The sequence below is a fragment of the Catharus ustulatus genome, chromosome 1, assembly GCF_009819885.2.
Source record: "Catharus ustulatus isolate bCatUst1 chromosome 1, bCatUst1.pri.v2, whole genome shotgun sequence".
Taxonomy (NCBI): domain Eukaryota; kingdom Metazoa; phylum Chordata; class Aves; order Passeriformes; family Turdidae; genus Catharus; species Catharus ustulatus.
Window position 1 is genome coordinate 2442075 of NC_046221.1, and position 24706 is coordinate 2466780.

Here is a 24706-nt window from a genome sequence, read left to right on the forward strand (position 1 = left end):
CTGGACACTGAATAATGTGATCTAGGGGACTGTGCTTGAGAAGGGAGGTTGGAATGGTGATATCCAGTGGTCCCTTCCAACCTTCCCCATTCTGTGACTCTGCAAATTCCCATTTTATTCTCAGTATGACATTTAGTTAAATGCCACTGAGACTCTCCTGTAGAGCATTTCCATGTGCTTTCTCAAAACTCACAGATATTTAACTCCTCGTCTGTTTAATTCCCTGCAGTTCCCACCGTGTCGATGCTGAAGGAGATTGCCAGGGAAGCTCCCCCTGCCAGCCAGGCTGAAGAGCTGGTGGATGGACACGTCCAGCCCAGCCTGCCCCCTGAAGCTGCCCAGGAGGGAGATCTTCACCTCCTGTGGGAAGCCCTGGCCAAGAAACGCCGTATGAGCCGGGAGCCCACCTTGGATTCCATCAGCGAGCTGCCTGAGGAGGAGGAGAAGCTTCAGAAGCTGAGGAAGGAGGAAGCAGAGATGTCTCACTACTACTCAGAGGAGTACTCCACGTGTGACGAGCTGGCCAGGACGGGAGAGGCAGATTTCTCTTTCACGAGCTCTGATGATGAGTCTAGAGCTGGGACTCCTTCCCTAGTAAACTACCTCAAGAAAGCTGGCAAGAAGACCATCAGTGTCACCAGCAAGGTTCAGTCCAGCTCCACAGGAAAGTTATGGAAACAGTGGGAAACATCCACTGTGGAAACCACCGTGGCCACCACAGCTGCTCAGCCAGCCGAACCAGAGCTGCCAGATTTAGACGACCCCTCCATGAACAAGGCAGCTGTGAAGATCCAAGCTGCTTTCAAAGGCTACAAAGTCAGAAAAGAGATCAAGCAACAAGAGTGCCCGGTGTTTACTGAGACCTTCAAGGACTTCTCTGGCGAGCCTGGCAGCACCCTGCACCTGGAGTGTGTTGCCCACAGCAAAACCGACATGAACGTGCGGTGGCTGAAGGACGGGAAGGAGCTCTCGGACGGTCGCTACTACCACATCGACAGCTACAGCGACGGCACCTGCTCCCTGATCATCGCCGGCCTGGACAGGAAGGACGCAGGGAAATACACCTGTGAGGCGTCCAATAAGTTTGGAAAGGTCTCACACAGCGCCAAGGTGGTGGTTGGCGCTCAGGAGCCGCAAGTCCTTCCCAAGGAGAAGCGGAACAAGCAAAGCACTGACAGCGAGACAGAGAGCTCGTCCGGCAGCGAGCTGGATGATGCGTTCCGGAAAGCAGGGAGGAGACTGCACAGGCTCTTCAGGGCCAAGATCTCCACAGAGATCTCTGATGTGGAGGAAGAGCTCTTTGTCAGCGCAGATGAAGGGGATATAGATGTGGTTGACCACCAGACGTACCGTGAGGATGACCAGTTCATCTACATCAAGTTCGAAATCATTTCTGAGGCCAAAACGGCTGCCACACGGTTCAGAGAGATGTTTGGTGCTATGGGAATTCCTGTGGAGATTGATATCTTGGAGCAAGGCCCGAAAAAAATCGAATTGCGCATTGGGAAGGCACAACCTCCCACCCTTGGGAAGTTTGCACCTGCAGTAGCGAGACCTCCACCACCTCTGCTGACTTCTGACACAGGTAAGGGAAGCAAACCTTGTTTATTCCTTGGAAAAGACAGTGGGAACAGGTCACAATATCATTTTTTCACTCTCAAGCAACTTAATTTTTTTCTAATTTGGTGACAATATTTTTATGAAAACCTAAAATAATGACTTTTTAAGTCTTTTTCATTTTGAGGGAGAGGTGGCACATTGGTGATGTATTGATGTCTATGAAGCCCCTTTTCAAGCTAGAAACGTCACCTACAATAACATGACCATAAATACTATGATTATTGTACTTAAATGAATTATGTAGGGTTTAGAATGGCTCTGAGGGAGACAAGACATTTTGGCAAGGAGAGAAGCAGGGATATACATGTACATATACAGTTGGCAGCTGTGGTATTGCTGTGCTGATGGAATATCTTCATAGTGCTAGGCAGTTTCTTGACTCTTTTCTAGACAAAAGATATTACTCTGCAATAAAAAACTGAAATCTGGGTAGTGGGGGTCTAAATATATATTTAGATAGAACCAAACTTTTCTTTCTCCTCTCCAACCACCCCAACTTTAGCCCCCATGTTCATGACCGAGCTCCAAAACCAAGAGGTCCAGGATGGGTACCCAGTGAGCTTTGACTGCATCGTCATCGGCAAACCCCTGCCCACGGTGCGCTGGTTCAAGGACGGCAAGGCCATTGAAGAAAACGACCACTACATGATCAACGAGGACCAGGAAGGGTGTCACCAGCTCATCATCACTGCCGTGGTGCCCACGGACATGGGCGTGTACCGCTGCCTCGCCGAGAACAACATGGGGGTGGCCTCAACCAAGGCTGAGCTCCGTGTGGACTGTAAGTCTCAAAATCACCGTAGAAAAAACAAGGAAGGGAGTTCTGCTGAGACCTGGTTATTTTTTGTCGCCCACCCCCAAGGAAAGCACGATTTACGTTTTAAATAAAAATGGTTTGGCCGCAAAATTTTTGCTTCTGAACCTCTTGGGTTCAGCTGGGTTTTGGGAACTCCAAGGCAAGGTTCAGAGCAAAGCTTTTGGGGTGTACAGGGGTGTTTTCTATAATCCAGGGACATGTGGGATCCTGCTGTAGTACAATATAAAATCCACCTGCCTGTCACTCAAATTAGTAAGGGAACTAAAATCAGTAAGAACTATTTAAGAAAAATAGTCTCAAAGCTCAGATTACTCAAGATCTATCTTTTTTCCATTAAACAGTGACCAGCACAGATTATGAGACAGCAGCAGATGCAACAGAGACATCATCTTACTACAGTGCCAAGGAATATATTTCAAGGTAAAACATGGAGCTCTGGCTGTAGCCCCTGACTCAGTGAGACAATCTGTGTATTTATGTCAGGGCTGGGTTTGCTGCGTTGAGCAGGGCCAGGTTAATGCCACAAAGGAGCATCCAGCCCAGCTGAGATGCAAGAACTGCAAAAGCTGCACATTTATCATGGGCAGATTGCTCTGGAGCCTTCAGGCAAGCTGGAGTATTTCCTCAAGGAGTCACTTTTATTTTCAGAAGGTTCTGAGTCTGTTCTAGGGTTGCCAAAGCCCTGAGTTTACCTGAAACAGGTCATTCTGATTCCTAACTCCTACCTGGCATCCTGATTTTCTTCTTTCTAATTCCAATTGCTGCCTAGCCGAGAGCAGGAGGAATCCACCACTGAGGAGGAGCAGCTGCCCCAGATCTTTGATGAGCTCCATGATATTCATGTGGCACCTGGAGCATCACTGGCTAAATTTCACCTGAAGGTGAAAGGTGAGTGGATCCCACGGTGTTTTCAGTTTTCCAGGTCTGATATCAGTGCTGGACAAGGTTTTCCAAGGTGCTCTTCTGCAGCTGTGACCCAGGGCTGAGCACCTTGCACCACTTTTGCACAAATGTGTTCATGCTGCTGAACAGGGACTGCTGCAGCAGACTCAGGCAGATTAACTGCCTCATTTTGTGTCCATATATCCAGGCATAATGGCAGGCATATACTTCTAAAAACTGAATTCTGGATTTCTCTGAGTGCAGGAGCAATAAGGAATAATAATCTTGACATTATTATTACCACTATTAACAACTATCATTACATATTAAATATATTTGTATAATATAAATAACTACATCTAGTATAATGTATTAACAATAATCATAAGAAAATAATAATATTAATAAAAATAAAGTCCGTCTTCTTCATTCTCTTCAATAAATGAAGCAGTCCTGGGCCTGCCTTCCTCCATTAAGGGGTTGCTCCTACAACATAAAAACTGTAAAAACATTCCTCTGGTGTTGACTCTGGTAGGGAGAGGAAGAGATTTTCCTGTTTTCTCCTGTTGCTGTCTATAAAAATAATGTGAATGCATTTGGTTTCAACATTTCTCCTTGTGAACCTTTCAAATCAGACACAAGTGTTAATTTTTCAACCTCTAATATGGATAGGGCCAGAAACTGAGGAGACAAAAAAGAATTTTGGTAGATAAATAGAATTTAATGCATTTTTAAGCATTCCTAATTGGTTAAACCCTTGAAACAGGAGCCCTGTAAAACCCTTGAAGATGCTCCCAAATCAGTGTTGCAAATGAACTTTGCTCTCTGTGTCTGTAACTGCTCCTCACAGGGTACCCTCAGCCTCGTCTCTACTGGTTCAAAAATGGGCAGCCCCTAAAGGCCTCAGATCGTATCCTCAAGACTGACAGGCAGGAATTCCACTCCCTGGAAATCCGCGACGTCACCAAGGACGACGCCGGCCAGTATTTGATATTTGTCATCAACTCTGCTGGCTCTGCGTACTCCTCTGCCAGGCTGGTAGTCAAAGGTGGGTATTGCTCTGGTTTGGGCTGTTCCAGAGGCTCTCACCATTTTGTGTAGTTGTTTTTTTACTGAGGACACGTCCCAGAGTAACTCAGGTGAGGTGGGGAAGTCTGTAGGTAAAAGATGATGTGCTTGACTCTTGGTTCACCTATAAATTTACTGTTTAAGAAGAGGATGATGACACTTCTCTGTGGTTTGACTGTTGTCTCATGAACATGCCCATCCTCATTAACCTTAAAAGTTCATTTCATTAAAACTTAGGGACTCTTACAAATCACACCAATATTTCTGTGTAATATCTCCTCTGGAGTCACTGCAGGAGCTTTTTTCTGCAACTCATGGATTGACACTTATTTGGATTTGTCATGTTGTTTTTTCTCCTTGTGTTCCAGATCCTTATGAGAAAGAAGAGCCGTCCAAAACAGGTGAGAGAAGCCACAGCAGATGAGAACAAAAGCCCCAGGAATTTTTCAGACTAAACTCACTGTGCTTCATCGCTAATATTATTTCCAGATTCCCAAGAGCAGCTGATACCACCAAGATTCCTTGAAAGATTTACAAATAAGAAGGTGAAAAAGGGTGCAAGCATCACATTATCTGTGAAAGTTGAAGGTGAGCAGTTACCTCATCTCTCTGAATAACACTGGAAATGTGTAATTTCACAGCACATTCTTCTCTCCCTGCCCCCAAGTCATTGTAACCTCATTTCCTGTATTGAAGCCTGGGATTTCACTCCCAGTTTACACTTCTTACAAGGACACTTCACAGTAAAACATCTTGTTTTTCTTCACCTCCTTTTTTCTCTATGTGAAAATGAGAAAAATGACACTTTGTAATATGATGCATGTTGACCATTAATTGTATGGTGACAATTTTGGTTTTACAGAAAGATTTAATGTCTTTATCACCGTGCTTTAAAATGGTTTATCCTCCTTTATTGCATATTATGCCTGTTATTGTTGGGAAAGTATCAGAAAATGGATCATATTTTAAGGGAGGAACACAAACAGGAAGATTAAAGCTTCTTGCACCAATTTTCCTTTAGGACATCCACCACCAACAATCACGTGGATGAAAGAGGAGTCTCGGGAAGACATCCTGTGGATCAAACCAGACACTCCTGGGTACAAACTCGCCAGTTCCAACATGCACCACAGCCTGATCCTGCTGGATGTCAAGAAGAAGTACAGTGGGGCTTACACCTGCATCGCCACCAACAAGGCTGGCCAGTCCATCTGCACTGCCAACCTGGAAGTTGCAGATGGTAAATCTTTGCTACAACACAGAAACTTTCTCTATATTTCCATTTTATCCATTTTTCCTTTTTTTTTTTAAGGAAAAAACCCAACAAAACAAGTGTGACTGTTAAGGAAATTATCTAATCACATCCTGAAAAATGCATTTTCTCAAGAACAGCCATGATTTTGCTTATCTTACAAATTGTTATGTTCTTTACTTCTATAATATTTTAGATTTCTGCCTCTGTTTTGTATTAACTGCAGTATTTTTTCTGTGTAAACAGAAGGCAAGTCTTAGGAGCAAACAAATTAACAAAAATTTTAAAAAATGAGAGAAAGGCAAGGTAAAGCAACTGGGAAAAGTCACCTTTTGAAAATTTATTTTGTGTGCTTCACTCTGCTGAAGTATTTTGGATTGTATTAGAGTTGTTTGATTTTTGTTGAGCTTTCCAAGGCCTCTTTTAACGCATTAAGATGGGGGAAAAACAAATATATGCTGGGAATAGGGGCAGAACTGTGATGGATTCAATTTCTCTGCTATCCTGCCATGCATCCCACATTTTTACTGCACCAAGAGCAGTGTGGAGAAATGGCACAATTATATAATTTCCATGAACAGGGAGAGGAGGAAACCATTACCATCACAGAATTGTGAATGTATATTCCAGCAGTGCTCCCAGTAATCCATGTCTAGAAAATGTGCTGCATTAAATACCTGAAAAAGGACATTCTGTGCCTACTGTCCCCTAATGATAAACCCCAATCTTGCAGTGAAAGAGTCTGAAACCTTGACCCAGGAGCGTGTGATGGTGTCAGAAGCCATCATGACCACGCTGGGGTAAGTGATTGGATGTGCAGAAGGGAGATGAGGAGAATGCTCCTCATTTAGCTCTCCTTATTGCCCATTTTACTGTTTTTTAACTCTACTTTATTTTCTTTTTTCAGAACTATTCAGTCCTCTGAAGGTAAGAGAAGCTGTTTTCTCTCTTTTCTTCCTGTCCTCAATATCTACAGCTGAGACTGTCAATGTATTTCATGCATCTGCTTATTTCTGTCCAGTTTTCTTGAAATTGTCTGAAATGCTGGAATCTTTCAGGGCTGCTCGCTGTTCAAGGGTGAATTACTGGGATGAACTGAGAGCAAACACAGTTTAAAAAACAGAAGAAGGGAAGAAAATGAAACCTTCCTTCCACAGAAGCTTCTAATACTCAAAAAGAGATGAATTTTCAATGACACTGCCAGCTTAATAACAAATTCCCTTTTTTCCAGGAGACCTTGAAGCTGGCAGAGAGGGTGTGCCCAAAACCCCTATTTCATTAGCTGATGTTGGCTCAGAAGAGTTCTTCCAGAAACTCACCTCACGTATCTCAGAAATGGTATCTGCAAAAATAACTCAGGGTAAGGAACCTGGAAAACATAGTTTAATTACAGTAGGGAAAAAAAATCTATTTTTTTAGGTGTTGTTTAATTATAAGTAACATTAAGGTTTTGAGATATCATCATTCTATATAAGCAAATGAACATTTGTCAGTTCTTAGGGGTAAGAAATTTTAGTAGATATCCATTCAACCTGCATATCTCAGTCTAGAATTTTGAACTAGGAAAAAATTTATTACAGTAAATTGTAAAAATAGAAGGTTATTTTTCATATCTTAGGCATTTAGAGTTCATCAGATATTCATCACTCCTCAGTCAGGAAGCAATCCTATTTTCTGTATTTCACACATCTTCAGGTTTTAGCTCACAGTGGAATTTTAAAATCAAAGACTGAAAACCCTTAGCTGTGCAGTAATCCAATGATTTGTTGAGTTGAATGAAAATTCTGGCTTTTGTTGCCATGATTATCTTGTAGAAAAATTTTAACTTGGAGCAAAAATAGAGACATTAACAATCCAACAAATATTCTTGCAGTGCAGTGGCAATATGTGCAGTAGGCCTGCAACACCATATAATTAAAACATCCAAATTATTCATTTAATCCTAAATATCAATAGGAAATCACACTAAATATTACTGTGAATGCTTTTCTGGGAAAATTATAGTAGATTTGGTTCATATTTAAACTGGGGATACTTATTTAACACTTTGCTGTGGCTCTGCTTTTCAGCCAAACTTCGAGTACCGGGTGCAGAAAGTGATGATGAGTCAAGAACTCCCTCTGCATCTCCTCGCCATGGACGATCCAGACCTTCATCCATTGCTCAGGAATCCTCCTCTGAGTCTGAAGATGGGGATTCCAGAGGGGAGGTATGATATTTTCATGGACCAGCTGGACACAAAGAGAAAACCAAACTTAGGGTGATCAACAAGGAGAAAACTAAACTCGGAATGACCAATCTACAAAAGGGATCTCCATCCTCTTTGTGATGTAATTCAATTTTGTAGGTGCATTTGGTAGCTTTAGTGATACAGAGCACAGAGAATCAAATTCTGATGCTCACCCTGTGATCCTGAACAAGTCATTCAAGTCAACATGGTCAAAACATAGCCATGACTTGGCAGTTCTTGCTTTCATGGCTGAACTTGAGAAAGTCAGAACTTGATTTTGGATAGAGCTGGCCAGGGGAATCCTGTTGGGAAGTTCTTCATGAGGGAAATGAAGAGCACAAAGTGTCTGTGGTTTTGTCCCTGCAGATCTTTGATGTCTACATGGTCACTGCTGACTACGTGCCCGCAGCGCCGGACAAGGAGACCATCACCCTGAAGGAAGGACAGTATGTGGAAGTCCTGGATTCAGCTCATCCTCTGAAATGGCTGGTCAGGACTAAACCCACGAAATCGAGTCCCTCTCGACAGGGTTGGGTGTCTCCAGCTTATCTGGACAAGAAATTAAAGGTGACTGATCACGTTTGGTTATTTCTCATTTAAAATGTCTTGTTTCCAGTTTAGAGCCATCCCTTTTGCAAGGAGTGTTGGAGGTGGAGCTTGTTGAAGGGGTCTGGAATAAGGTTTTATTTTTTCATGTTTTTACTGGACAATATTTCTGGTCTGTTCAGGGGTTTCTGGATTGGAAAGACCTAAAAACTGTCCAGTACAAAAGAAATTTCACACTGGTTTAGTGATTACTAAACTAAACAGGATTGTAAACACAAGAGCTATTCTTCAGTATGTATAGATAAAAGCACTGTCCACTTACAAAAATTTTTGGTTTTTTTTCCTAATATTTAGTTGTCACCAGAGTGGGGAACAACAGAAATTCCAGAGTTTCCTGGAGAGTTTGTTTCTGAAGATGAATACAAAAGGAAGCTAAGGTGAGCTCGTGTCATTTGGCATTTGCACCTTTGAATTTTCCTGCCTTTTGAACCACTTGTATTTTGTGACTGATTTCAGCCTAGGAAAATTGCAGGCAATAGAGATCACAGAATCCTAGAATGGTTTGGGCTGGAAGGGACCTTAAATGCCACCTAGTGTCAGTGAGTCCCATGGGCAGAGACAGCTTCCACTGGCCACTTCCATCCATCCATCCATCCATCCATCCATCCATCCATCCATCCATCCATCCATCATCCATCCATCCATCCGTCCATCCCCAGAGGAAATCTTTCAACAGAACCCAGGAGTCAGTTCCTCTGATCATAAATCTCTACTTTACCTTTCAAGGACAATTGTGATGATTTTTCTGTGGTTTTTTTCTGCTTCTCTGTCTCCCTTTCAGTGTTCTCATTCAGGAGCTGTTGATCTCAGAGGAAGATTACATTCAAGATTTACAGTTCCTCCAGACTCATCACCTTAGATACACTGAGACCTGTCCCACTGTGCCAGGAGCTGTTGCCAGTCAGAAATCCACCATCTTCAGGAATATTGATGACATTGGTCGCTTCCATTCCAGGTGAGCGTTCCCAAGTGCCTTCATTGGAGACCAAGGAGTGACATCATTAGTATTAGTATTAGTATGGCTTTTTTTTAATGAGTTCGACAATAATTTTTGTTTGGATTCAGATGTTTATTAGTTTTTATTTATGAGTTTGACAGTACTTCATGTTAACAAACTAAAAAATGGAGTTTTTTTTTTTTACAAGATTTTTTAAGGGTAGACTGCTTAATCATGAAATGCTACTTGAATTATTTTTACTTTTATTTTAATAACTAACTACTTGTGGCTCACAATGTGGATTTTTTTACCTAATTACACAATATTACTCAAACCCCTGAAGAAGGTGAAGAAGGATTAGCTTTTGCCTTAAAACTTTCATTTTGTTTTATATATATTACTATATTTTAAAACCTTAAACTTTAAGTTTTTTGCTATGTGATATTGTACACTTTTATTCCAATTACACACTCATAATCTTAGTTTTATTGTTCAATTTTGAAAGCCTTTTCCATGGTCTCAGGTCAAATACAGTGTTCTCCTGGGGGTCAGTGCCTGTCAGCACAGAAAGTCTAAAATTCAGAGTTATCAGGGATCCAACATATTATTACTATTATTATAGTCATTATTATTATCATTATTATTATTATTATTATTATTATTATTATTATTATTATTATTATTATTATTATTTTGGTGGTGTTGTTACTATTATTACTTCTATTACTATTACTACTATTCTTAAATTATTCCTGGTGTGGAGCACTGGCAGTGCTGGGGTGCAAGGGAATTGATGCTCCTTTCAGGAGGGTAAATGATGGCACAGATTAAATCATAGCACAGGGTTAGGACTTCCATAATCCCTTCAGAGCTTCAAGGCCTCCTCCAGCTTATTTCTTACTCTTTTAAATGAATTTAACTGAGAAACAGTGAATTATGTTATAAAGGCAGCAAGACTGGCACTTCAGTGGTGTCTTCATAGATATTAATCCATGTCAAACTGCTGCCAGAATCCATGAATTTCACTACCCCAGGGTGCTCCAAGCCCCATCCAGCCTGGCCTTGGACCCTTCCAGGGGTCCAGGGGCAGCCACAGCTCCTCTGGAAAACCTGTGCCAGGGTCTCCTTATTGCCACAAGGAGGAATTTCTTCCCAATGTCCCATCTAACCCTGCCCTCTGTCAGTTTAGAGCCATTCCCCCTTGTCCTGTCCTCCAGGCCCTTGTCCCAAATCCCTACTCTGGCATTCCAGCCAAGAGGAATAGCACTGTGATGAGGCACTGAGAAGTTTAACGTGACAACATCCCTTATGGAGATCATAATTCCCACCCCCATAATTTCCCTTAACCTGACATCTCCTGATTGCTGGGGCTGTTCTTCAGCCTCATTCCTCAATGTCCTTTGTCCCCACAGTGTGTTCCTGCGGAGCCTGCAGGGCTGTGACACCGACGATGACGTGGCCATGTGCTTCATCAAGCACGAGGCAGAGTTTAACAAATACATCCAGTACCTCGTGGGAAGGGTCCAGGCTGAGTCCATTGTGGTCAGCAAAGCTGTCCAGGATTTCTACAAGGTAAGGAAGGAGCCCAGAGCACCTGGGGAAAATTCATCCTGTAACCCACTGCATCAAGAAATGGAGTTGTTAAGCATAAATGTGAACCTCAAAAGGATTTGTAATATCTTTTGCTAAATATAACAATTTTTAGTTCACTTTCTAGCTTGTTCTGTAAAGTATGGCAAATATGGGAACATATTTCCATATTCTTGTGCATTTATTAATATTATAAAGATTATATAGACATGAGTGTGGCTATGTTTATATAATTGTAATTAAGGGACATTTTAAAGGTCAGCACATTATAAGACCAAGAGAACCACATAAATCATAAATATAGATAAGCAAATCTTATTTCTCTGGAAACAATTTCTCTACTCAGGATTTTTTCTACTGCTCTTTGTAACAACCTTTCCTTGTTACTCCATGTGTTTTTTCAGAGATACACAGATGAATTTCTTACTAATGAGGATCCCTCACAGCCACTTATCCCTCCACTGCAGCACTACCTGGAAAAACCCATAAACAGGATCCAGCAGTACCAGACAATAATTAAGGTAAAGAGATGTTGTTACAGGTTTATGTTCTGCTCTATATGTTGCTTGTGCAGAAAAAGATTTTATTTCCTATTTCTTGGCTTCCTTCTGATGCAACTACAATTAAAAACTGCTTGAGTAAAAAAGAGATGAATCATCACTAGTGGTGGTGTTCTCTAAAGGGTTTTGTAAATGTAAATCCAGGTAGAGGTTCACAGAATCCAACCCCAATAAAGCTCAGTGAACTTTATCTTTAAATATATGTATAATAAATATGTAGAATAAGTATATATAATATTTATATATTTATTTATTCATAAATATATATAATAAATGTATGTATAATACAATATATGACTACATAGATGACAGGTATGAATTTGCTTCAAGCTCAGCAACATTTATGTTATAAAAATAAGCAGTTTCCATATCTAAAATAATGACTTACCACTTATTTTCCCTATGTTTTATACTGACATTACAGTAAAATGAAATTCTTGTTTTCTGAAAAGTTTTGCTCCTTTCTGCCACCCTGAAATATTTTGTCTTTGAGACTTTTATCTGTCCTACTGTCTTAGACCATAACCAAACATTTCAGAGCAGCATTTTAAACATTATTTTAATGGGAAATAGCACTAGCATATTCAGGAAGAAAATAATAATGGGAAAGTATTTATGTATTATAGTGTTGTATAAATGAGCAGTTTGAATATTTTGAAGAACTTTCTACTTCTTGCACGCAAGCACCAACATTTTTAAGGGTCTCTTGGAGAAGCAAAGGCATTTTCCATTCCTTCATTTCTGAAAGAGAGGAACAGGAACAAATGTGGGAAGAGCAGGGAAAATGCCATTGCATATTTTTTCCAACCTCTGTTTTTATTAATCTAATGTTGACTCAGCATGGCCACATGAATTCCTTGTCCTCTGGTACTGTGAGGGTGAGAGGAAGAGAAATTCAATGCATACATTTAGGATCACTTTGGAATTTTTAGATTTCAACCACTGAAGCATATCTGGTGTTTGTGTCAACTTTATCTTTGTTTAATACCAACTGATATAAGGAAAATACTTACATCAGTTAGGATTTAAACCTGCAAAATAGGTAGAAAAAAAGACTTTTACGTAAGCAGTTTGTGGTGAAAAAATGGGATAAAAGGCTGAGATCAAAGTCAGAGCAGATAATGAGAATCTCTTTGGCTCTGAAGGACCTGCTTTTTTTCTCTCTGATTGCCCACTAATATTTTCTTAATTCACCTCCAGGAACTGATCCGAAACAAGGCCAGAAACAGCCAGAACTGCACTCTGCTGGAGCAGGCCTATGCCATTGTGTCTGCCCTGACCCGAAGAGCAGAGAACAACCTGCACGTCTCACTCATTGAGAATTACCCAGGGACCCTGGAAAGCCTTGGGGAGCCCATCCGGCAGGTAACTGCAGTTTCCAGTTGCTCTTGGCTCCATGTGTGCCTTCACCAGTTTCTGAGGAGCCTTAATTCTTAGAAGAAAATCTTAGAAATTATATCTGATTTGCTTATTTGACTTACTGCTGTCCAGAAATGGGTGTTCTGGCTCCACTGAGGTATGAAACACCAGAGCATGGATTCTTATGGAGTAATTCACACATTTGCCTTTGTGACCTGCTCATCAAGCAGGAATAAAATTGTTCTGGGCCTCTAATGATCTAAAGGGGTTTTAACTCATCCTCTCATATTATTGAGAAGCAACATGGGGCAGTTCCTGGAGTTACTGGTATCAACAGACCCATGTGCTCCCCCAGGTTTGTCCCATGAAGGAAGTGTGTGGCTTTTTACATGACCCAGCTATTCCAACACCCTCACTCAAATCCCTGTTTCCTTATAGATTTACTGTGTTATACCAGGCCACTCATTTATTGTGTCTGTATCCAAAGTTTTCCGTGGGAATCATGGTGTATTGCTGAGTGGAGTAGTAAGGTTAAATTACTGTGATGTTTTGGTGGGCATTCATCTCTCCACATTCAGGCATCCAAAAGTGTCCAGTCACACCCCTCAAATGTTTCCTTCTCCCTGGAGATACCAGGGGAAATCCATGTCACAAATGGAGCTGTGTTTGAAGCTATGTGAAATAAATACTTCCTGACCAAATCATCACATAAAGTGTCTGTATAAAACACAAATTTAAATTTCCCTTTAATATTTCCAAGAGTGTTTCTGCCTGACAAAGGCTCTCTATTTTTCTGGCACCAAATAATACCATTTAAATGAAGATGTAATGGCAACCAGTGGCTGTGGCTGTGCCTGATGAGTCATCTTTAGTGTTGGAAACCATCTGCTGTGCTTTAATAAACCTGAGATACATCAGGGGACGATGCAGCAAATGTTTCCTGAAACATTTCTTATCTGGGCACTGGAAAATAATGGTGAGACCTACCTGTGGTAATTATTCCAGATGTATCACCATGTGCTCTTCCTTCTTTTTCCTATCAGGGCCACTTCATTGTGTGGGAAGGAGCTCCAGGAGCTCGAATGGCGTGGAAAGGACACAAAAGACATGTTTTCCTCTTCAAAAATTATATTGTGATCTGCAAACCAAAGCGAGACACAAAGACAGACACCTACAGCTACATCTTCAAGAACATCATGAAGGTCTGAGCACTTCATCCTCACATAAAGCATTTCTCTGTCAAGTAGAGCTTCACTTTTATATCCAGCTTGGACATTCTTCTATTCCTTTGCTTCAAAAAGTCTTTGAAGCACAAGTAGAGTCTATATTTATCCCAAAATATCTTTTTTAAAACTCTCAGAAACATTAAACATGCCAGAAACCATCAGGGTGGACTTTCACCATGCAGCAAGCAGATTACAAGTACAAGCATTTATTTATCTCTGTTTCCTCATTTAATTGACAGGATAAATATATTATATTGATGTGGATTTTACTGCCTACAATATTTTCTTACATTTATAAATCTCTGGTTTTGGCAGTCTGTAATATTGGGAGTAAATCAGAAGAAATCTTATTTGCTAAATTCCATCGTGTTCTGTCTGCTGATTATGTCCCTTCCAGACACCAATTCCTGTTCAGAAATGGAAAAAATTCAGAGGATTTGACCCACTCATCTTCAGACATTCAGGGTTAAAACTGACAGAAATTGAGGAAAGAGTTTTCACAAGGCAGGAGATTCTCAAGTCTAAAAAAACTTAGCCAACCAACCAAAAAACCCATGGAATTCTTGGCCAAGCCCAGACAGGACTTTCTGAAAGTATTTATCTCTGTCCTCATTAGTATTCATGGACAGATTTTATTTTCCAAGCAAAATAAAATGGAAGCATTTCCATGCTTTGTCCAGAGACTAGCTGTTCCTTGTTTTTTTGGTTTTTTTTGATGTTGCTTGGGCCCAACCCTTCAGGAACAGTGTGTTCCACCCTTGGGATAACTTCTAATGCTGGACATTGTTTCCCTGAAAAATTAATCCCAGGAAAATGTCAGTTTAGTAACCAGAAAGTCAAACATAGCAGAGAAAATAACACTCAAAGTAGCTCTGCCTGCTCTTCAGCCAAAACCACGTTGTGTTGCTCACGCGATCTGAAAAATCTTTGAGGAAAGTGCAAATTGCCCCTTTCTGCTGTTGAGAATTCCTAAAAACGCAGGATTTGTGGTGACTTTGATTTACCAAAATATGAGTATTGGTCTAACACCAATACTCAACTGTGACAGACAAAAGACTTTCTAACAATTTAAAGTTACAAAGTGAATGTTTATTCAGTGCTGGGCAGCAGTGTGAGGTAACCCTCTAATACACACTGCCGAATTACAGGTGATCACAGAGTCTATTTATTGACAAAAGGTTCAAACAAATACACATTCATAACACCAGCCCCTCCCATCCCTACTTCCCATGGTAATTAGCTGGAATGGCAATTAAGCAGCGTGGTTGGCTACTTGAATTAAGTCTGGGGTCGTTTTTGTGGGGAGGGGTCTTAAAAGGAGAAAGTAAGGTGAGTCTTCCTCACCCTGACCTTTTCTATCAATGACAATACAAATGGCTTTTGGGGCAACTCCAGTTTTGCAAAGAATGAGTTTTTGGTTGCAATTGTTTGTGTTCTTTGGACCTAACTACAGTAATTTCATGATTATAAGCCGCACCATTTTGACTAAAATTTTGGTCCAAACCCGAAGTGTGGCTTATAATCGTGAAATTACTGTACCAGTTTCATCCTTTCCCATTGCAAGCACAGCTCAGCAAACAAACATTGACAGGCAATCAATTACTGAAGTTTCAGGTAACTATCTCAAGCCCAGTTTCTTCTAACTTTTAACTAAAATCCTAATTTCTTTAAGATTAGTGTTTCAACTTTTTGCCCTTTCTGTCGCTCAGCTGAACAACATAGATGTGAATGACCTGGTGGAAGGGGATGACCGAGCCTTTGAGATCTGGCACGAGCGGGAGGACCTGGTGCGCAAATACCTCCTGCAGGCGCGAACCGTCAACATCAAGAACTCCTGGGTCAAGGAGATCCTGGGCATCCAGCAGCGCATCAGCGAGCCCATCTGGAGTAAGTGGGGCATGAGATAACCCAAACCTCCCTTTTTCTGTTTTTTTTTTTTTTTCTTGGATGTCTTCTTGGTTCAGGAAATTATAAAGAGGGAGAGAAGCTGTTTATGGTCGTTAAATGTGGGAGTGGGTCCAGGGAGGGGATTCTGCCCCTCTGCTCTGCTCCTGTGGGATCCCACCTGCAGTGCTCTGTCCTGTGGGGTCTCCAATACCAAATGGGCATGGGGCTGCTGCAGAGAGTCCAGAAGATGCCATGAAGATGATCTGAGGGTTGAAACAGCTCTGCTAGAGGAAAGGCAGGGAGAGTTGGGGTTGCACCCTGATCCAGAGTCCTACACACCCTACAAATGACCCTGTGACTTCTCTGGGTTCTGGACCCTTTACTCATCTCCTGGCTTACACTGCTCTATCTTTGCACCTGGGTTTGCTTTGGATTTTTTACTGGTCATTAAGGCTTCATTATTAGTGCCATTTGAGATTCCAGCAATTTTTAATCCACAAAATCTGTCAGCAGGGATATTAAATCTTTATTTTCCTGGCATAAGCTACAAATAGTGTCCACTATAGTGTAAGGCTATTTGGCATCTTAAAATGCCAGAACAGCATTGGATTTAGTCCATATACACTGAAAACACTTCCTTTTTGTGCCTTTAGTGAGGTGTTTCAGTGAGGAAGACTATCAGAATAATTTTGTATGGTAGAAGTGGGTTTAAAAAAAGTCACTTAATAAAGGAACAGGTTGCCCAAAGCTGTGGTTGCCCCATCCCTGGAAGTGTCCAAGGCCAGGTTGGATGGGGCTTGGAGCAGCCTGGGAGAGTGGAAGGTGTCCCTGCCCATTGCAGGGGGTGGAATGCAGTGATCTTTAAGGTCTCTTTCAAACCACTCTATGACTCAGTGAAAGCACAGATTTTATTGTAAGGACGCCAGCAGAAGGCTAGTTTGGATATCCAGGCTGCATTTTATTTGAAGAATTATCTTAACGGTGATAGATGTGTGGTGTCTGAATAATGGATGTACTTATTAAACTCATGGTCTAAAATAATTCCAGATCAGCAACAAGATCCTTTTTTTATATGTTCTAACTTCATAGCCAACAACAGACACGTTACAGACTGAATTTAGTCTCAGACAAGCAAGGAGAGCATGTCACCCATAAAGTCTTGAGCTGCTAAAATTTCCTGCTCAGTTTTCCATTCTGAACCTCAAAAAATTTGCAAAAATTATTCTAATCTCACTCAGCAGCAGCCATGCCATGGACAGAGCCCCCTCCTCCAGACTAACACGCTTCCTCTGGTGTTTCAGTCCCTCCAGACTTTGAGGAAGAGCTGGCAGACTGCACAGCTGAGCTGGGAGAGACAGTCAAGCTGGCCTGCAAGGTGACAGGAGCTCCCAAGCCATCCATCAGCTGGTACAAAGGTATGAGCAGCAGGGCATGAATTGCTCCCTGACCATATTGCTGTGATAACTGGTCAGTGAGTAATCCAAGAGCTGATCCCCTAAAGATACTCAAGTCTAAAGATTGTGGTTTTGGGCATTTTGGGTGTGCTCCTTTGGCTGGAAAAGCAGAATTATGACTGTAATGCATAGAATGTTCTCTGGGATAATTTCACTTTTAAATGAGGAGTGAGGTCCTTCAACAGTATTTTGCCCTGGATGATGTTTTAAAGAGAGCTGAATGAAGATGGAGAACTGGATGAAGATGAAGAGCTGATTCCTCAACTATCAACATCAGCTGCAGTAATACAGCTCTCAGCCCTCTCAGGATAAAAGCTGGATGAAACTCCTAAGGAGGAAACTCTTAGTAATTTATTTTAAAATAAATAATTTCTCTTTCAGATGGAAAGCTGGTGGAGGTGGATCCCCACCACATTATAATAGAAGATCCTGATGGTTCCTGCACACTGATCTTGGACAACCTGACAGGGGCTGACACAGGACAGTACATGTGCTTTGCTTCCAGTCCTGCTGGCAACGCCAGCACCTTGGGAAAGATCCTTGTTCAAGGTAAATCCCTGCACAGAGGCAGTGTTTTCAGGGGTCTGCTGTGTAATTCCTTCAACTTGTGACCAGCAGCCACCAGAGCAAACTTCTCAAGGAACTGGTGGAGTCACCATCCCTGGAAGAGCTCAAAAACATTTAAATTGGGGTTGTGGCTTACTGTTGGCCTTAGCAGTTTTAACAGCTGTACTCCATGACCTCAGAGGTCTTTTTAAATAATTCTATGTTTTTATGATGTTACAAATATAAAGACATTCCAGGGGTTCTATACAATATATAACATATAACAATATATACAATATATAACATATGGATAATACTAAAAAAAAAAATTATGTAGAGGTGCAGGCAACTGCAAAAATTTGGTCTTTAGTATCCTTTAGACCCAGTGAGAATTATCTGAGTGGGGACACACTCTTTGTGTCTGTTAATATTTTGTTAATATTTCCAGATACAGTTATATTTACCTCGGCTTTTTGCAGTGCCCCCACGGTTTGTGAACAAGGTCAGAAACGCTTATCTTGTCGAGGGTGAAGATGTCCAGTTCACCTGCACTGTGGAGGGAGCACCCAGGCCTCAGATCAGGTCAGTCCTGCAACTCCCATGGGAACAAATCCTGGTTTCCCATTTTGTATAGTCAGAAAAGTCATTTTGAGTTTATGGCCCTTTCTTTACTGTGCTTTCCACCTTAACCCCTTCCCAATGCTGGCTCTTCATGATCCAGACATTCCTGAGATTCTCAGCAATTAATTCTAGCTAGAATTTTTAAAGAAATACCTACAGATAAACCCTGAGGAGGACTCTGATGTAATGATTTTATCATTGTTTATCCTCCCTGCCTTACACCTGACAGGATTTTATTCAGACAAAGAGCTGAGAAAATCTTTTCTTGTCACCATTTAAAGCCCTTTTCCTGCCCTGACTGAGGAGATCTCTTGGGAAGAATCTCCTGAGCATGTGCAGTTTAATACCCAGCTATGATCTACCCACCTGCAGCCCTCCCTTCCAGGACCCAAATGTTTGTCTCAGGATTAACTCCTGAGCTGTTTGATGGATGGATCAGTGATCTTGGGGACGATGCTGCATCATTTTTCCTGGCTCATGCTCCATGTTTTCCCACTCAGATGGTACAAAGATGGCGTGCTGCTCAAGGACACCGGTAAATACCAGACTTTCAGTGAACCACGGAGTGGCATCGTAGTCCTGGTGGTCAAGAACCCTTCCAATGAAGACATGGGGCACTATGAATGTGAGGTAAGTTCAGAGAGATTTAAATATCTGTCCTCTGAAATGATACAGGCAGGAGAATTCATTTTACTGGGAGACACCCACAGCTGAGTAATTGCTCATAAAAATATTATAGAAAGTTAGGCTGGACTAAATCTGGATTGTGAATGCCCAAAATCTTCAGAATATTCTGATCTGACAGTTTGTTGGTACAAGTAAGAATCAATGAAGCTTGTTCTGCAGCTTAAACTCAGATCCAGGTCTCTAGAGGAAAGTCTTAAAAAATTTGGGATCATTCTGATATGATATTTGGTTTCTGGACTGTCTTTAAATTATGACTAAGAAACCCTCCAGAGCCAAAATAAATTAAGTCTAAATAGAATGATAAAGGACTGAAATTCCTGTTTTGTTTAGCAAGATTGCATGGAAGTAGCTGATAATTTTTTTTAAATGTGAGATATTTTATGAAAATTAGTCATAGTCTGCATTCATTGTAAGAAAACAGTAATAAGTTCTGAGGGCTTGGCAATAGAAGAAATTGGTCTTGATTTAGGATATCAGCAAGGGTCAGTTGCTCCATGGTAAATGGTTCAGCTCACAGAAATATTTAGGAAGTTTGATATACTTTAAAGAATTCTACTGGAATTTTGGCAAAAGCAGACTACCTTGCATTTGCCATTGGCCAAGATCCTAAGCTCCAGTATTCCCTTGGTTGAGTAAAATTCAGTAATTACTGGATGGTATACAAAAAAAAGAATCCTCTTTAACAGCCACCAAAGTGCGTGTACAGCAGGAATCTGGGCCTGTTGGGAGAGACAGAATTACCCCAGGAGCAAGTCCCAGGCTGCAAAGCAAACACCCCAAAATTAAGTAAATAATTTTGCTGATGTGCTGTAACTTGTCTGAGTAATTTTGGGTAAAAGACCATGAACTCCATTGAGCAGCAAAGCGTCCCTTCCAACTCCAGCTTGGCACTGGGAGTGAATTTCCAAGGGTACCACAGGCATAACAAAAAAAAAAAAAAAAAATTAAAAAAAAAAAAAAAAAATCCTGTGTTTCATTTGGCACTGCACCATTCTCTCCAGCTGGTGAACAGATTAGGGTCTGCCAAAAGTGGAGCAGAGCTTTACCACCACAGCGCTGCAGCCCTGACCCAGGAGAGGAGAGGAGACCAAGCCATCACCATTGAAGGTACGACCCTTGCCCAGCTCCGTACGTACGCCAGCCCTCTGCCCTAAAACAGGATCCAGCATCCTCTGCCACCTCACCCATGTCGGTTGTCAGTGTCCATGTATCTGTATGTCTTCTGGAGATGTGCATGGGCTCTGTGCCCATCATCATCTGTTGATTTCCAAGCCTGGCAAATCAACCTCATATAATGCTTGTGGATGCATTATATGAAAAAAAGGAGGAGCAAATGAAGGGTTTGTCACAGCACTGCTAGTGCAAAAAAGAAATGTCAAACATTGTTGGGGTACTTGAAAATGTGTGTCAGCCTGGCAGAAATGTTACAGGGCCTGCTAAGAAAAGGTGGAGGCATATTGGGATTGTTGCTGAAATACACTGGGGGATATGGGGAATGACTGGGAAAGCAGAACTGTCCTGAACTAATGTTCATCCATTATTTAGGATTGCCATGGGATAGCCATAGAATCTGTTCCTTTTTTTTTCTGCCAGTTTCACTGGTAGGGTGGTTAGAACTGATTTTACACCCATCCAAAACTACATCTTTCTTCACAACTCACTGCCTGAAGTTCCCTGCTTATCCCAGGGATTTCCCCACAGCGTGTCAGTGCTTGCTGTAAACCCAGCACAGCCCAGTTTAAATCCAAGGCTGCATCTCCCCAGGGAGCATTTCCTGACATAAGGAATTGCTTCTTTCTACATCTTATGAGTGGCTGAGCGTGAGCCAGCCAGTCCTGTCTCTCTGGAACAGTCACAGTGGCAGCTCAGGAGATGGCACAGCCAGGGGACCACCTTTAATGGGTAAGGGACAGATTTGGAGGGCAAGAGGGGACTGGGGTAGGCACTGGCCTCTCCCAGATGAGGTTGGTGGAGACATGCCCAACAAAAGCCAGAGTTTTGCCAACAGCTCTAGGATCTTCTTTCCTCAACTTTGGTCCTTCCACACTGTCTTGTGATAATAAAAGCAGTTCAAGTGCATGTTGGAAAAGGCATAATTGACATTATCAACATCCACTAAGAGGAAACATTCTGATTCATGGAGCTGCTGGGTAGAAAATGCTGGAGTCTGGAAAAATATTCAGGGATAAATGATCCTCTACTCATTTTTTCATCATTTTCTACAGTCCTCAGCTGTTGGCCCTGTTTGAGACAGGAGCTTGGTCTGGCTGGACCTTTGGGCCAGCCCTCTGTAGACACAAATGTTGTGCTATTGCATTAAGAGAATTCATCCACAATAAATTATTAAGATTAGCATCCTGATCTATGAACTTTCTTGATATGTTTTCCTTTTAGCTCTTTGCCAGAGCCCCATCAAAAAGCATTACAGGGATGGTGTAAGTGCAGAAACACTATAATTTTTTCAGCCAAATAAACCTTCAAGTACTTGAATTCTTTGTCTTTTCTATGCCTCAAAGAGAGAAAAATAAGTTGTGTGCAGGATGTAGAGGAACAGAAATAAATCCCTGTCAGGATGGTGTATCTTGATGAAGTCCCCTTCAGGCAGATGTTATAAAAGCAAATAAAGGTTGTATAAAATGTTAGGAGTGTTTTCAGCTCTGGGGGTTATAAATGTGTGTGTTCAGCCCCAAATTTCTCATTTATTCTTATTCCTGTAATAATAACAAAACAAACAATAAAAAAAGTGAGCTTGGCTACAGAACTACAATTGGAGTTTGCCTGGAAGCTTCAGAAATGTCATGGAATAGGATTGTTCTGTGATGTGCAATTGCTTGAACTCAGTAATAGGGAAGAAAATAAATCCCAGAGTCATCTCCAGGGAGGAACAGAGGGAGAGCTGCTTCAGGCCAGTGGAGAAAATAGGCTCATCCATGGAGCAAGAGGATTGTTGTGAGCAGAATCTCAGCAGGGATGAATTTGGCATAATGAACTCGAGCAGGAGGGAATTCGTTGCTTTCTTGATAATCAATAACCAAGAATTCTGCCTGGGGAAAAATCAGGTTCATCTGGCAAAGAACTGGAGGACAGGTGGATCTCATGAAGGCTATCTCTTTCCATCCTCACAAGCCTTCCTATTTGTGAAAATGGGATTACTTGTAACTTCACCAAGAGGACAACATTACTGCTCTCCCAGCAGGGAATAGATCCCGTGTCTGCTTCCTGGCTCCCCTGCACCCTGGGTCTGAGTTTTACCTGATTGATCTCTGTTCCTGTGAAATGTCCTTTGTCTGAGTCTCATGAGGCACCCAAGGGGTGACTATTTTAGTTTTTATCCTCCTGCCTTTCTGTACTGTTTATTCTGCTGAACCAAACCCGTGATTTGGGATACATTAGTCCAGTGGTTTATGAGCCCTGACCTGCAGCTGGTCCACAGCCCAATACTGTGGGTATCAAAACCAAAAGTTTTTGGTTTAAATTCACACTCTGGCAGTGTGCAGGTCCCTTGGATGGACCAAATCCAAAAAGGATGGAAACCACTGGACTAAAGGATCCTCTGTGAGCTGAGATCTGCCTTCAGCCACACCTGGTCGCTGCACTGAAGTCAATGGAGGGCTGCTTTAAAAAATCCTCTTTCTGTGGATTTGGAAGAATTTGAGACACTTTGAAAAAAGTGTAGCTGAAAGAAAATCCTTCTCTTTGACTTCCAGTTGACTGTGTCTGCTTTGCACCTTGCTGCCTAACCTGCACATGGCACACCTGGGCTGATGTGCTCTGGCATGTTCTGGTGTGATTTTTCCATCCAAGCTCACTAACTTGGTTATTTGTTAAGAAAAGCAAAGCCCAGTGCCTTGGAAAGGTGTTGCATTTCCATATGGGTGGGCAGGTCAGGACCTAGAAAGAGACAGTCAAGACAAGGGTGGAGTCAGGTACAGGAGTGAAGGTAAAACCATAAATAAAAATTCCCAAAGCAGCTACAGCCAGGCAACAAAAATTCCTTCACAGCTTTGCCTTGAATTTCATGTAAGCCTGGGGCAGGTTCTTCAGTTGCCTTGTAGCAGCCACTTAAAAATGAGCAGAACACTTAGAAGTTTTTACAGGGAAGATTTAAAACACAGAGGAGCATTAGATCTCTTAGTGTTACTGAAGAAATAGGGGCACAGGAGTTTGTGCCCTGACCATTTGGATGTTCCCTGATTAGGGTGATGATTTGGGTGTTTTTCTCATTATTTTTATTCTCTTATCACCATGGTTTAGCCTGATTTTTGGCCAGGCCACAGGGCTTTCAGTGCAAATTCAGGAGAGCCCCCTCTGCCTTTCCAACCATGTCAGTCACTGCAGGAGTGCAGCCTTTTGTTGTTTGGGTTTGTTTTTTTTTATTTGTTTGTTTAGCTTTTGGTGGGGTATTTTTGAGAGACATCCCAAACCACTTGCATTTCATTCATATAATTAGAAAACTCTAATATCCATGGGTTGAGCCAGCCGCCCTGGAGGGATTTCCCTGTCCTGTGGATGTGGCACCTAGGGACAGGTTTAGTGGTGAAGGTGCCAGTGCTGGCTCAGCAGTTGGATTCAAACATTTAAGGGTCTTTTCCAACCTCAATGATTGCATCAATTGCTCATTTTAGGATTTTTTTTTAGCAGCTCTTGCCAGGTTTTGCAGATCAGTCTCCAAAGTGTAGCAGTGAAAACAGAACAGTGCTCTGGCTCATGTCAGCAGTGTGAACTGGGCAGCAAAAATAGATTTAAACTTCTGTGAGTGGAGAAAAGAGACTTAAAAATTGTAATAAAATTGTAATTAAATTGTAATAAAAGCCATAAATAACCTCCCATCCACTCAGAGCAAGAACTCACTCATCCTCAGTGTTCCATCACGTGTCAGCCAATGTTTTAATCTATTAACCAAAGAGATGTCTGGTCCCAGAAAAGCCCTGGCTGTCCCTAATGCTTACAGCTTTTAACCTGCTTATCAGGGCCTCCTGCTTTGCAAAGCTGTTTGCCTAAAATGCTCTTGAAAAGTTGAAATGATAAATCTGGTGCTAAAAGTGGATGCAGAATATTTTCCTCTCGGGGAAAAACAACAGGAAAAACCAAACAAATAAACAAACAAAAAAAAAAAAGAAAAGAAAACCCAAATTCTCTCATCCTACTTTCGTGTGGTTCTATCCTTCAATATAGGATTGCTCAAATCCTCCCTCACACCTCGGACAGCACATATAAAATTTATTAAATTTTAAAATAAAGTTGTTATAATTTAAAAATAAAGCTAAATATTTAAAATATTAAAGCTATTTTCAGCTTTCTCATCCCAGGCCTACTGAACTTTTGAATATTGAATCTCTTTGACATCTACTACAAATAGAAATA

The 24706-nt window shown here is 41.5% G+C and overlaps 1 protein-coding gene across 1 annotated transcript in view; it reads left to right on the forward strand.

The window, feature by feature from the left end:
• The window catches only part of OBSCN (obscurin, cytoskeletal calmodulin and titin-interacting RhoGEF), a 165378-nt gene that overhangs the window by 103107 nt on the left and 37565 nt on the right, over window positions 1-24706 (forward strand). Inside the window, exons 66-90 of the mRNA XM_033070065.1 lie at window positions 230-1585; window positions 2123-2401; window positions 2779-2857; window positions 3207-3325; window positions 4170-4367; window positions 4756-4788; window positions 4877-4975; window positions 5409-5627; window positions 6373-6439; window positions 6547-6566; window positions 6871-6999; window positions 7709-7848; window positions 8236-8436; window positions 8770-8852; window positions 9257-9430; window positions 10825-10984; window positions 11407-11523; window positions 12763-12927; window positions 13965-14123; window positions 15857-16034; window positions 17336-17449; window positions 17870-18037; window positions 18514-18616; window positions 19156-19285; window positions 20344-20449. Coding sequence (XP_032925956.1) covers window positions 230-1585; window positions 2123-2401; window positions 2779-2857; window positions 3207-3325; window positions 4170-4367; window positions 4756-4788; window positions 4877-4975; window positions 5409-5627; window positions 6373-6439; window positions 6547-6566; window positions 6871-6999; window positions 7709-7848; window positions 8236-8436; window positions 8770-8852; window positions 9257-9430; window positions 10825-10984; window positions 11407-11523; window positions 12763-12927; window positions 13965-14123; window positions 15857-16034; window positions 17336-17449; window positions 17870-18037; window positions 18514-18616; window positions 19156-19285; window positions 20344-20449 — 4596 coding nt within the window. The remainder of the gene's footprint in view (window positions 1-229; window positions 1586-2122; window positions 2402-2778; window positions 2858-3206; window positions 3326-4169; window positions 4368-4755; window positions 4789-4876; window positions 4976-5408; window positions 5628-6372; window positions 6440-6546; window positions 6567-6870; window positions 7000-7708; window positions 7849-8235; window positions 8437-8769; window positions 8853-9256; window positions 9431-10824; window positions 10985-11406; window positions 11524-12762; window positions 12928-13964; window positions 14124-15856; window positions 16035-17335; window positions 17450-17869; window positions 18038-18513; window positions 18617-19155; window positions 19286-20343; window positions 20450-24706) is intronic.